Here is an 11,444-nt window from a genome sequence, read left to right on the forward strand (position 1 = left end):
CCTGAGGTGCCCCACAAGCTGCTGCCTGCAGGGTTGCAGGCCGGCCCCAGAGAGCAAACCCATCATTTACTGGCAGCTGAGCTGAAAAAGGTGCTTTGCACAAGTTTCCCTGCTGGCTTGGTCATGTTGCTTCTGCTCAGGGGAAAAAACCCTCGGGGGCAGAGTCTAGCTGCAGAGACCATGGTAGTGAAAAGCAAGGCGTCATCCCCCAGTCCCCACCAGCTCAGTCCCCGGTGCCCACTGGACCTGCCTGCCTGGCCATGGCCACCACGAGGCTGCCATGGCTGGACCACGCAGACGAGCATCCCTCACCTACCACTGTCACAGTGGCAACCCCACCACAAGGACAGCCCAGGCTTCCCATACCTTTTCCCTACCCACCCCAGGGCTGGGAACTCTGCAGCTTCCGCTACATCCCTGCCTGGTCCTTCCCTGTCCACAGCACCTGCCGACTTCCACCCTTCCCAAAAGCAGCTATGGCAAAACAGCTCAAATCAGATTAAATGTGCCGCACCACCACCATCCCAACTCTTGACCACCTCTGCTTTGGGGGGGCACAGCCCTGACAAGCTGGTGTCCCTCCAGGGCCAAGCTGCCACCACTCCTGGTGGTGGGCTGGGCTGCACGTCCACCCTATTTGGGTGCACTGGTCCAGCCCCACTGTGCCCCCACCTGCAGCCAAACCTGCACCGCCGGGCTGCCTGGCACTGTACAGGAGCAGGGATGCAAGGGAGTCAAGGAAAGGATTAACTCGCTCTCATACCCCAAAGAACTGAGATTTATTTCATTGCCAGAGGGAATATGATTAAGGAAAAAAAAAATAAAAATCATCATCAACTACAGCAGGCTCAAAGGCACGGGGGTGCTAGCAGCATGGACAGGACAGTGCCAGCCCCCCTGGGCTGGGAACCCCTGGGGAAAGATGGTCCCTGGGCAGCAGGACAAGAGTGGAGAGGGCATGGGGGACCCGAGGTGGCACTGGGCACAGGGCCAGGGATGACCCCCACCCCCCCACAAGCCCCACCAGCCTGCCCATGGATGGGTGAAGCTCGTGTGCCACAGGGCGGCTGGAGCTGCGAGAGCTCATCCCCAGCCCCCCGCTCCGGCCCTTGGCTCGCCCCAGCTGCCCAGGAGGGTGGGCAGAGCCGCCGCAGACCCCGGCCCTGGGCACAGCACCCCAGCCCCACCCTACAGGACAGGGAGGAGGCACCTGGGAAACTAGTAATCACTACAAAGATTTTTGCTTTTTAAAAACTACAACCAAAACCCATTAAAAGATAACAAACCCACCCCCCTCCCCTCCACCCCCCAACCTTCCCACACACACACAAAAAAAAAAAAGTCATCTAAAAAATATTTTCTGGGTCTTGCAGGAGAGCAGCTCGGCTGGGCTGGGGCCAGGAGCAGGCGGCTCTGCTCAGTGCCCTGGGCACACGTGGCTTCAGTGGGGTGCAGTGGGGCAGGGGCAGCTGCCCCCCAGGAGAGGTCAGAGGGGGGCAGATGCTGCTGGGACCGGTAAACTCACATTACTGGGAAGGGCTGGGAGCAACCCCAGAGAGCAGGCACATCCCCATGCCAGGCTCCCAGCTCTTCCCCTGCCCCTCGTGCCCCAAAAGCTCGAAGGCAGCCCAGAAGCGGGAGCAGGGCTGTGCCTGTGCCTTCTCAGGGCGAAGGGGTGGGGGGGAAGCTGCCCCCAGAGCCAGCCCAGCCACAGTGCCGGGGTGGCACCGTCACCTGCCCCGACAGCCCCCGGTTCAGTGGCCGCTGTTGCTCATGGAGAGCCCAGGCTGCAGCGCTTGAGGGAACATCTCAGCTTTGTGGAAGGGTGGCATGTAGACGGGAGGGGAGGGAGCCAGGCTGTAGCCCTGGGACGTCACCGGGATGGGCAGGCCGGTGGGCACCAGAGACTGGTTCATGTCATACATCACCCCCTCCGCCTCGTTGCCGAAGGGCAGCAGCAGCCGTTTGCCTTTCTGACGCCGGTTGCAGAACCAGACCCGGACCACCTGCGAGGGGAGATGGGGAAGGGTGAGGGGGGTAAGCCCAGGCACTGTGTGAGTGACAAGGAGACCCTTCTGCTGGTGCCATCTCCACAGCCCCCTCCCCACCACAGCTCCTCCTGGGGCTGGACTTGGGACAGGCTGATGGTGGCTACCAGCCTCAGCCACTCTCCCACAGCTTCCAGTATCAAACTGGCCTGAAGCAGGTGCTCGGGAACCATGGCTGTTTGGGCACCCACCCTCCAAACCCTCCCAACCTACGTCTTTGTCCAGGTTGAGGTCCTCGGCGATCTGGGAGATCTCCTGGGGACTGGGCTTCACACACTTGCGGAAGAAGCTCTCCAGCGTCCCCTTCACGTTGGTCTCGATGCTGGTCCTGCGTTTTCGCTTCCGGGCTTGGGCCAACACTTGCTCCGCATTGCACATCTGGAAACAAAAGAGAGGTCACAGGGCTGGTCATGTCCCCACCAGGCTCTGGGGACACATGTGGCTGGCTGCAGACATTTGGGAGGGATGGAGACTGGCTTTGTCCCAGTGACTGCCCACTGAGCATCATCCCACTGTAACTGGGGCCATTCCCAGTGTCCCAGCACTGCCTGCAGCTGGTGCGGGGGGAGTAGACATGTCTTCCTGCATCCTCCCAGGCTCCCCAGGGAGCAGCAAGCTGCATCTCCAGCTTATCTCAGATCCCAGCAGGGCCTGGCTGCTCTGAGACAGGAGCTGCCACAGATATCACAAGGTGTCTGCGGGGGGGATCTGGGCTCCTTCCCCCAGCCTCGCAGAAGGTGACACCCAGTGGGTTCCCCCATCCAGCCAGACTAAAGCTATGGCAGTGAGATGCTGCTATGGCACAAGACACCTGCTGTTCCCCATTTCTCTACCAAAAAATGTGTAAAAGAAAGTGAGAAGCTGCAGCTTGAGGGCTCGCTGGTGTGCAGTACTGTAGTGGGTTTGCCTGGCAATGTTTTGGTAGAGGGGGGGTGCTACAGGGTGGCTTCTGTGAGATGCCAGAACTTCTCCCATGTCTGATGGAGCCAACGCCAGGTGGCTTCAAGATGAACCCGTCGCCAGCCAAGGCCAAGCTAATCAGCAGCAGTGGCAGCACCTCTGGGATAGCGTATTAAGAAGGGAAGAAATAAACAACAACTCTGCACCACCGGGAGACAGGAGTGAGACTGTGAGAGCAACAACCCTGCAAACACCAAGGTCAGTGGCAGGAGGGGCTTCAGGTGCTGGAGCAGAGATTCCGGGGAAGCCCATGGAGCCCACCGGGGAGCAGATCCCCACCCGCAGCCTGGGGAGGACCCCGCGGGGAGAGGAGCCCCAGCTAGAGCAGGTTTTCTGGCAGGGCTTGGGACCCCGCAGAGACCCACTCTAGAGTAGGGGAAGAGTTTAAGGTGGAAGGAGCAGCAAAACGACACGTGATGAACTGACTGTAACCTTCATTCCCTATCCTCTGCACTGCCTGGGGGGAGGAGGCAGAGAAAACAGGAATTAAGTTGAGCCTGGGAAGAAGGGATAGGTGGGGGGAAGGTGTTTTTCTGATTTGAATGGTCATAAACTTATTTTCCCAAGCGGAGTCTGAAACTAATTTCCCCAAGCGGAGTCTGTTTTGCCCGTGATGACAATTGCTGAGTGATCTCCCAGTCCTTATCCTGATCCATGAGCCTTTTGTTCCATTTTCTCTCCCCTGTCCGGTTGAGGGAGGGAGGGGGGCGATAGAGCGGCTATGGTGGGCACCTGGCATCCAGCCAGGGTCAAACCACCACAGGTACCCGACCCCCAGTCCCATACCTCTTGCATGTTGTCCGTGTTCTCCGCCTCGTTGAGCCAACGCTGCAGCAGTGGCTTCAGCTTGCACATGTTCTTGAAGCTGAGCTGGAGCGCTTCGAAGCGGCAGATGGTTGTCTGGCTGAACATCTTCCCTGCGTGGACAGGCAGAGCATCACACACCGCTCCTGCCCCCACACCGGGGCGTCTCCCCCCTTCAGCAGCCCCCCAGGGTCCCCTCTCCAGCACCCCCTGGTCCCTGGGGATGGGAGTCCAGGAAAGGCATTCTCCCTGCTGCTTCGGCAGGGATTTTGAAACACTCTTCAATAAGCAGCTGCAGCTATTTTAAACCTGTTCCTCGTTATTAAAACTTTCCAGCTTGAGGAGCACTTAGCAGGGCTCCGGCTGGAAAGCCCAGGAGCCCTGGGGCTGGTGCTCAGCGCCTCCTTTGCTGGTCACTAAAGAGCAGAAATTCTCCATCGCCCAGGTGCTCCACCCCCCTCCCAGGCCTCTCCCTTCTCCCCGGGGGTAGGGAGGAGGTGACGACCCTTACCGTAGAGGGTCCCCAGAGCCAGCCCCACGTCAGCCTGGGTGAAGCCCAGCATGATGCGCTTGTGTTTGAGGTCCTTGGCAAACTGCTCCAGCTCTTCCGAGGTTGGCGCATCCTGGCACGGGCAGAGATAAACTGAGGGAGACAACTTGCACCCGGGGGCTACCAAGAGCAGGGTCTGTCAGCGCGGTGGGGTCAGCGTGGGATGGGGACAGGAGTGGGGTCGGCTGAGCCTCTGGCAGCGCAAATACCCACCAGCCACTGCCACCTCTGGGCGATGGGGTCGTGGGGGCAATGAGCTGGGTGGCAGAAGGGCGTTCCCCAACCCCTTAACAAAAAGGTCTCTCGGCTCAGGGACCCCAAAACCTCCACCCCACCCTGCCCCACGCAGGACTCCCTGGACAGCCCACCCGCCCCCCTCGACTATGCACACCATCCAGCTCCCACCATGCTGGTGGAGGCCCAGGGTGGCACAGGACAGAAAGCAGGTCCCAGGAGCACCCAGAGCTCCCGCGCTGCCCCAACATGCCCTGGAATGTCCCCTCTGCCCCCAGCTCACACCCTCGTGGGCTGACCAGAGGCAGCACCGATGAGCACATTTGCTGATGGCTCCCAGCATCGCTCCACTCCCACACTTCCCACCACATGTCCCCACGGGCTCAGCCATCCCGGGGCGTGGGCACCCACCGCCCCACGGCTCTGGGGCACGGCGCAGCCCCTCTCCCATCTGCACCCAGGGCCGGTGACGTGGCTCAGAGGAAAGCGCCCATGACTCGAGTGGGATTCAAACACCTCTTTGGTACAACCAGGCTCTTTCCGTCTGGAAAGCTGCTTACCCAGACGCTTCCCCTCCTCCCTGCAGCGCAGCCTTCAGCTGCTGCGGGGGCATTTTGAAAACTTTCACCCGATTTCTACATTTGCAGCGCAAAAATTTCGGATTTTACACATGTCCCCTCTCTGCCACCGAGTCTTGGCCATTTCATTCCTAGCGAACACCGGGAGCCAGGAGCCCGGAGCAGCCCTGCAACGGGGCAATCCTCACCCTCCCTTGGCCAGGAAGTCATTTCTGGAAACCCCCCCCCGCCCTCCAGCGCGGCAGGGGGCTCCCCGGGGGACGTGCATCCCTCTCCACGCTCCCATCGTGGCACGCGTGGGAGCCCCTGACCCCCCGCGGCACGCAGTGGGCAGCGGCTCCGCACAAACCCAGCCACCACCCCCGACCGCAGCTCGCCGGGGCTCCGCGCCCACCCCCGGCATCATCTGCCGCTACCCCCGAGGCGCGCTTCCCTGCGAGGGACGGGTTCGTATTACACTAAAATGTAAAAATATGAAAGCTAAACCCGAATCCCAACCGCCAGCCATGCTGATAACTCGCGCTGCGACCGCCCCGCAAGCCCTCACATCCCACTCCGACGGCCTCCAGGCTGGCCCTGCCCGCGCCCCGGCAGCCGTCGGTGCCCGCGGAGACCCGGGGGGAGCGGCCGGGGGCCGGAGGGGGCTGCCCGGGGCCGGGCAGCGGCGGGGCAGGGCCCGGGGAGGCCGCGCTGTGCGACCCCCAGCACCCCGCCGGAGCTGGGCTCCAGCGTCGTGCGCAGGGGACGGCCCCGCGTGTGCGCGACGTCCGTGAAGCATCATGTACAAGGGACGGTTCGCACAAGCATAAGCCGCCCCACAGTTTACTAAACCACCTTTTCCCACCCCAAAGCAGCCTCCCCCCGCGGAGCGCCTGACCCAGCCGGGACGAGCCCCAGCGCTGGGACACATCGGGCCACGCTGGGGCTCCTCCCGCAGGCACCCGACGGAGCGGCCAGGCAGGACAGCGCGGCGGGCTCCGCGCTCGCCTCTGCCCGGGCCGCCAGCGGCCAAGCAGCGCCCGGCCCCGACGGGGCGGCCCGCCCGGGCTCCGTCCCGGGGCGCGGAGGGCAGCGCGGTACCTGGAGTCGGGGCGGCCCGGGGCACCCCGTCTGCCGGGCGGCGGGCAGCGGGGCAGGGCAGCCCGTCCCGTCGGGTCTCACCTCGTCGCCGCTGTCGCTGGAGTGGCCGCCCTCGCTGGCGGCGCCGCTGGAGCTGCCGCTACTGCCCAGCGCGGCGAGGCCGCCGGAGCCCGGCTGCAGGGCGGCGGGGCAGAGCTGGGCGCCGGGGAAGGCGCCGCCGGCGGGGCCGGGGAAGGGCGGGCCGGGCAGGGCGGCGTTGGCGGCGCCGGGGGGCGCGGGCCCGGCCCAAGGCGGGGCGGGCCAGGCCGGGCCGCAGCAGGCCGCGGCGCGGGGCTCGGGCGAGGGCTGGCGGCAGGGCCGGGCCGGGCGCGCCTCCGCCTTGGCGGGCGGCCCGGCGGGCGGGGGCAGCCAGGCGCGGGCCGGCGGCGGGTCGCGGCTGGCCTCGGGCTCGGCGGCGAACGGGAAGAAGAGCGGCTGGGCGGCCGCCCCGTCGAAGCCGCCGCGGGGAAAGGGCGGCCCGGCGTCGGGCAGGAGGCCGAAAGGGGCGGCCGGCAGCCCCCCGTCCGGGCTGAACATGCTGCCCGCGGCCCTAGCGCTCCATGCGGGGGCTGCGGGGCTCGGCCCGGCCGCCCGCCGGCCGCTGCCTCCCTGCTGCGGCGCCGCCGGGGCCTCTGAGGGCGGCGGGGCCGGGCCGGGCCGTATGGAAATGGGCCCCTGCCCCATTGGCCCCGCACCGGTGGGTCGGGCGTGAACTTGATCCCCCCGGGGGGGGCGGGGGGGGGGAAGGTGCGAGGGGCGGTGGGCCGGGGACGCCTGCACCCTTCCCCACGGGCCGCGGGGGGAGGGCAGGGGTCCCGCCGCCCTGTGCTCTCCTTAGCCCGTGTGAGGCGAAGGGCAGAGCCCCCCGCACGTCGGGGGGGGACCACGTCGCTAAATGTTATGGCAGCCCCAACCCCGGGGTCCCCCCGCCTGGGAACCCCCCAGTGTTGCAGCACCGGGGCACGGGCAGGGCAGCGGCAGTGCTTCGGGGAACGGGCAGCGGGAGCTGGGGGTGCGGGCGGGGACGGCGGCCGGCCCGGGTCCGCAGGACGGGGGACTTGACCCTGGGGACGGCGGTGTCGTCGTGCGGCCGGAGGGTGGGCGAGGGCTCGGCCATCTCTCCTCGCCCCTCCGAGATGCGCGGTCCCTGCGGCGGAGCCCGACGGCTCCCCGGGGTGCCTTGCAAAGCGCTTCAGGGACAACGCTGGGGCTCCCCGGCTCCCACACGGTGTGTGTCCCTCGCCCAGCAAGGGGGGCCGTGCCCCGGGGAAGCGTGTCCCTGCCGGAGCCGGGGCGGGCAGGGGGCCCCGGAGCCCCGGGCGGGCCGCCGGCGGCTAATTGCAGCCCAGGCTATCAGGCCCATCTGCGCCACAATGGAGCGCGCTGGGTATTTTCTGTCTTAAGGGCTTTCCCCTCGCGCTGCCCTTCACAATGGCACTGTCGGGGCATTTCCCCCTTCCTCCCTCCCGCCTCGCCATCGGGAGCTTCCCCAGTCCCGCCGGGATCCGCCTGCCCGATGCCGGCTCCCAGGTGCAGGCAGCCCCTGACCCCGGTTGAAGCCGGGTTAGGGGCGATCCCGCTGCCAGCACCGCTCCCTGTTTATTAACCCGGATTACCGGGAGCCCTGCTGCTGTCTGGCACTGGAGATATGCCGAAGAGATAGGCTGGAGGAGCCTGCCCCGCGGCAGTGGGATGGGGCTGCTGGTGGCACTGGGGGAAGGAGTTTGGTGCTGGTGTGAAGCATTTGGCTCTGGAGAGAGCTGGCACCCAGGGCCTGGCATCCACAATGCGGATGGGGCTGCTGGTGGCACTGGGGGAAGGGCTTTGGTGCTGGTGTGAAGCACTTTGGCTCTGGAGAGACCTGGCACCCAGGGATACCATGGTACCCACCGCACCGGCATCAGCCCCTGGCCCAGCCTGTGGCACTGCCGCACCTCGGGGGGAGTGGAACAGCCCCCATCCCCCATAACTGTATTCCTATAAGAAAAATAAAAGATCAAGTGGATGAGCAGGAATTAAAGCCCTTTCCTAACTGCTGGCTGGGCATGTGCCAGGCAGCGCCAGGCTGCTGTGGGGAGGGAAGGCAGCCCCCCCCCAAAGAAAACGTCCTGAGGATGCAAGAAGCCCATCAGGGCAGCGAGGGCTGCCCAGCCCCGCAGCTGCGGGTCCTGCTGCGGGATGCTCAGCCCCGAGGCGTGAGCACCGGGCCGTGCGGGGCTCGGCGGGGCGGGGGCGCGGGCAGCCGGGCGCCCCCGGCCCGCAGGCAGAGGAAGTCTCGCTGCGGGACTCCAGCAGCAGCCATCAGCCCTGCTCCTCCCGGGCTCCCGCTGCGGCCCGCGGGTTCAGAAGATCCTTGGCCTGGCAGTAACTCCCCTTCCCTTTGATTTATTGTTCCCGGGCTGGACCCCCTCCTCCTGCCAACCTGCTCTTTCTCTCCATCCCCCCAGGAAGCCCCCCAGCCCCCCCACCCCACCCCCTGCCCTCAAACACATTCCTGCTCCCTTTCATATACAGGCAAAGGGGAAGGGAGACGTTGACTTTGAACCGGCCCCTTTGTAGGAGCGAGGCCCATTGTGGCACTGATGGTTTTAGCTGGGGGATGTGGAGGGAGCCAGTGGGGTTTCTGGGTGTGTGCCCCCTCCCCCCTCCATTTCAATGGGGTGATTTGGGGGGGGCTGTGTGGGGTGCCCGGTTATTGTGCCAGGTCGTTGTGCATCAATGGCCACGGCTTGGCTATACGTCTTGTTTAAGGCAGAGGCTCCTGCCCTGCTCCAGGAGGAGGAAGGATGTGTCCTTCCATCACCCCCATGGCTGGAGCCTGCTCGTTCTCCAGGTTCGTGCCCAGCTCTGTGGGCTGTAATGCAGCCAGGGATGGGTGGGATCCCGGTAGGAAAAGGGGAGCAGAAAGAAATGGGTCTGTGCTCCCCAGCTCACTGAGATGGTGGCAGGCTGGGGGTGGGTGGGTGCAGACCTGCACATCTGCTTGTCCTCATTTTGCTGAGTGTACTGGTGTGGCGCTGGTTTGGCTCGGAGACAAGATTTTAGGAGAGTGTATAACCACAAATGATTTATTCAGTCAGTCCTCCCTCTCTCCTGTGGCAGGTGATGGAGAAGCCATCAGGGCTATGCTGGACCCCCCCTGAGTTTCACACCTAAGGCTAGCACACCTTGGTGGGCTGCAGCCCTGCATGCCATGGGTCAGGGGCCCACAGTCTTCACCCCAGATCCATCTGAGGAAGGCTTCAGCTTCAGAAGCCCTGTCCCTGGGAGGAACGCCAAAGCTCCTCCATGGCACCACTGTTTGCCTGGCTGCAGCTGGCCTGGGTGGACAGGATGAAGAGTTGGTGCTTCCAAACCCAGCTGAGATGAAAGTCCTGGAGAACGTTTTGGTCCCGTTCTGTCCCCTCATTAAAAAAGCCTCTGCATTACAGAGCCCGGGGTATAATTTGGGTATCGCCCACATCATCACAGTGGCTGAACGCACCAGCCGGTCCTCCCTGCTGTTCTACAGCTGGGGGAACTGAGGCACAGACAGGCTGGAGCTGAGCACAGACCCTGCATCCAGCCCTGGGCTGTCCTGGGATGTCTGCAGCACAATTGTGGTGTCCACACATGACTTCTGAACATGTGGTGGGGACATGGCTTCCAGGGGGACGCAGGGCTCCTGCTGCCTCAGCGCTCTGAGTGAGGGGATCTTCCTGGGGGGAGCAGCTGGGTTTTGCTCAAAGCTAGATCTTCCCAAAAAGCCTGGGCATGCTTTGAACCTGCTGGGTGCTGAGAGCAAAGGAAGGACAAATCTGGGGAGCTCAGAAGGGGGAGTGCAAGGCTGGGTTTCCCCAAGGGTGAGCACTGGGGAAGCCCCGGGTGATTTGGGGTGCGATGCTGCCCGCCCAGGGCTGCAGCTGGAGACCCCCAGGGCCGCCCATAAGCAGGGCTGAGCTAAGCATCTTCGATGGTGCCCGGTGCTTTGGCGGTGAGTCAGCACCCACCCTCCGGGCTGCCGAAACCAGGAGGAGACGAGATTGTATCAGCCTGATGGGGGGGCTGGCGTGATCAAAGGGCCGGGAGAGGAGCTCAGGCTCCACACAATGGGGGGACACGATAGCTCTTATCTGCAAACCCCGCCGAGGTGCGAAGGGCCCGGCCCTGGGGGCAAGGGGGGTGGGTGGGTGCTGGGTGCTGCAGGGCTGGGTGCGGGCAGGCACAGCCGGAGCTCCCACCCAATCCTTCCTGGGGAAACCTCTGCTGGCAAACGCCGAAAAGCCAGAAAAGAAACTCTGGGGTTTGCTGCATTTGGGAAAACCCTTGGGAAGGTTTGAGGGCTACTCCAGCTGCAGGAGAAGGATGGCTACTCTCGCTATTCCCCGGGGAAGGTTTTGGGATGGGGGACCCACAGCATCCTCCCTCCCTGTCCCCCCATCCCACCCCGCTCCCATCAGGAGCACCCCAAGCCGAGGGCCGCACAGTGGGGAGCTGGCCCCACACCACACACTCGCATGGGTCTCAAACATGGTCGTTTAATAAAATCTCCTTTTAAAAGAACTACAATCCATACAACAATGAGAGGTGCAGGGAGAAGGGCAGCAGCCCACGGGGAGGGGAGCAGGGTGCGGGGAAAGGATCGGTGCAGTGACAGCCCCTGCCAGTGACCCCACTGGGGATGGTTCCACACCACCACTGCTCATGGGCACAGCCCTGCCACTGCTGCATGCCCTGCATGTGCCTGCCTGCACGTGCAACGGCTCCTGAGCGTCCAATGATGGCTCCTGTATGTGCAACAGCTCCCATGTATGCAAGAGGCCACCCCTGTGCAAGACACCACCTGTGCACAACACAACAGGTGACCCGTGGCCGTGACAGTCCACACCAGGGTCTGGACATGAAGCCACATCTGTGAAAAGCAACCCAAAACCTGTGCTGAGCCTTACGCTGGAGGGGTCACGGGCGACGCACCAGGGAGGCTTTGGGGGACAGCACCGGGCTCTGAGCAAGGACTTGTAAGTAGGGGCTGGTGAGCCCAGATGCAGATGTGGGCAGCGGAGGCGTGCAGGGGGTCTCTGGAGCCCAGGAGGTGCCTAGGATGGAACGGTGGAGAGTGCCTCTGCCACGGAGGGATGCCTGGAGAGAGCACGGGACCAGGCTCCACAGGGA

The 11,444-nt window shown here is 64.2% G+C and overlaps 1 protein-coding gene across 3 annotated transcripts; it reads right to left on the reverse strand.

Moving 5' to 3' along the window:
• Positions 1 to 760: 760 nt before the first annotated feature.
• On the reverse strand, positions 761 to 10,694 carry LOC308069614 (POU domain, class 5, transcription factor 3-like). Of its 3 annotated transcripts, none has more exons than XM_080402244.1 (5): positions 6,336 to 10,694; positions 4,324 to 4,435; positions 3,795 to 3,925; positions 2,262 to 2,426; positions 761 to 2,006 (listed from the first exon to the last, which is right to left on the reverse strand). In XM_080402244.1, exons 1-5 carry the CDS (start codon positions 6,975 to 6,977, stop codon positions 1,755 to 1,757), a joined length of 1,302 nt encoding a protein of 433 aa, XP_080258370.1. In that variant the 5' UTR covers positions 6,978 to 10,694; the 3' UTR covers positions 761 to 1,754. The 3 variants fall into 3 exon arrangements, with proteins under 3 accessions (XP_080258370.1, XP_080258368.1, XP_080258369.1); XM_080402242.1 differs by having other exon boundaries at positions 6,255 to 10,694; XM_080402243.1 differs by lacking the exons at positions 761 to 2,006; positions 2,262 to 2,426 and adding an exon at positions 2,434 to 3,690 and having other exon boundaries at positions 6,255 to 10,694.
• Positions 10,695 to 11,444: the final 750 nt, after the last annotated feature.

Source organism: Falco punctatus, assembly GCF_963210335.1.
Source record: "Falco punctatus genome assembly, chromosome: 9".
In the NCBI taxonomy this organism is placed as follows: domain Eukaryota; kingdom Metazoa; phylum Chordata; class Aves; order Falconiformes; family Falconidae; genus Falco; species Falco punctatus.

Bases quoted from the DNA above. Each gene is read 5' to 3' on its own strand.
- LOC308069614 (XM_080402242.1), bottom strand. From the start codon at position 6,977: ATGGGGCAGGGGCCCATTTCCATACGGCCCGGCCCGGCCCCGCCGCCC. The intron at 4,436-6,254 runs GTACCGCGCTGC...TGCCCGTGCCAG, and splicing joins CCGGGCCGCCCCGACTCCAG to GATGCGCCAACCTCGGAAGA. The intron at 3,926-4,323 runs GTAAGGGTCGTC...CTGTCCACGCAG, and splicing joins GGCTCTGGGGACCCTCTACG to GGAAGATGTTCAGCCAGACA.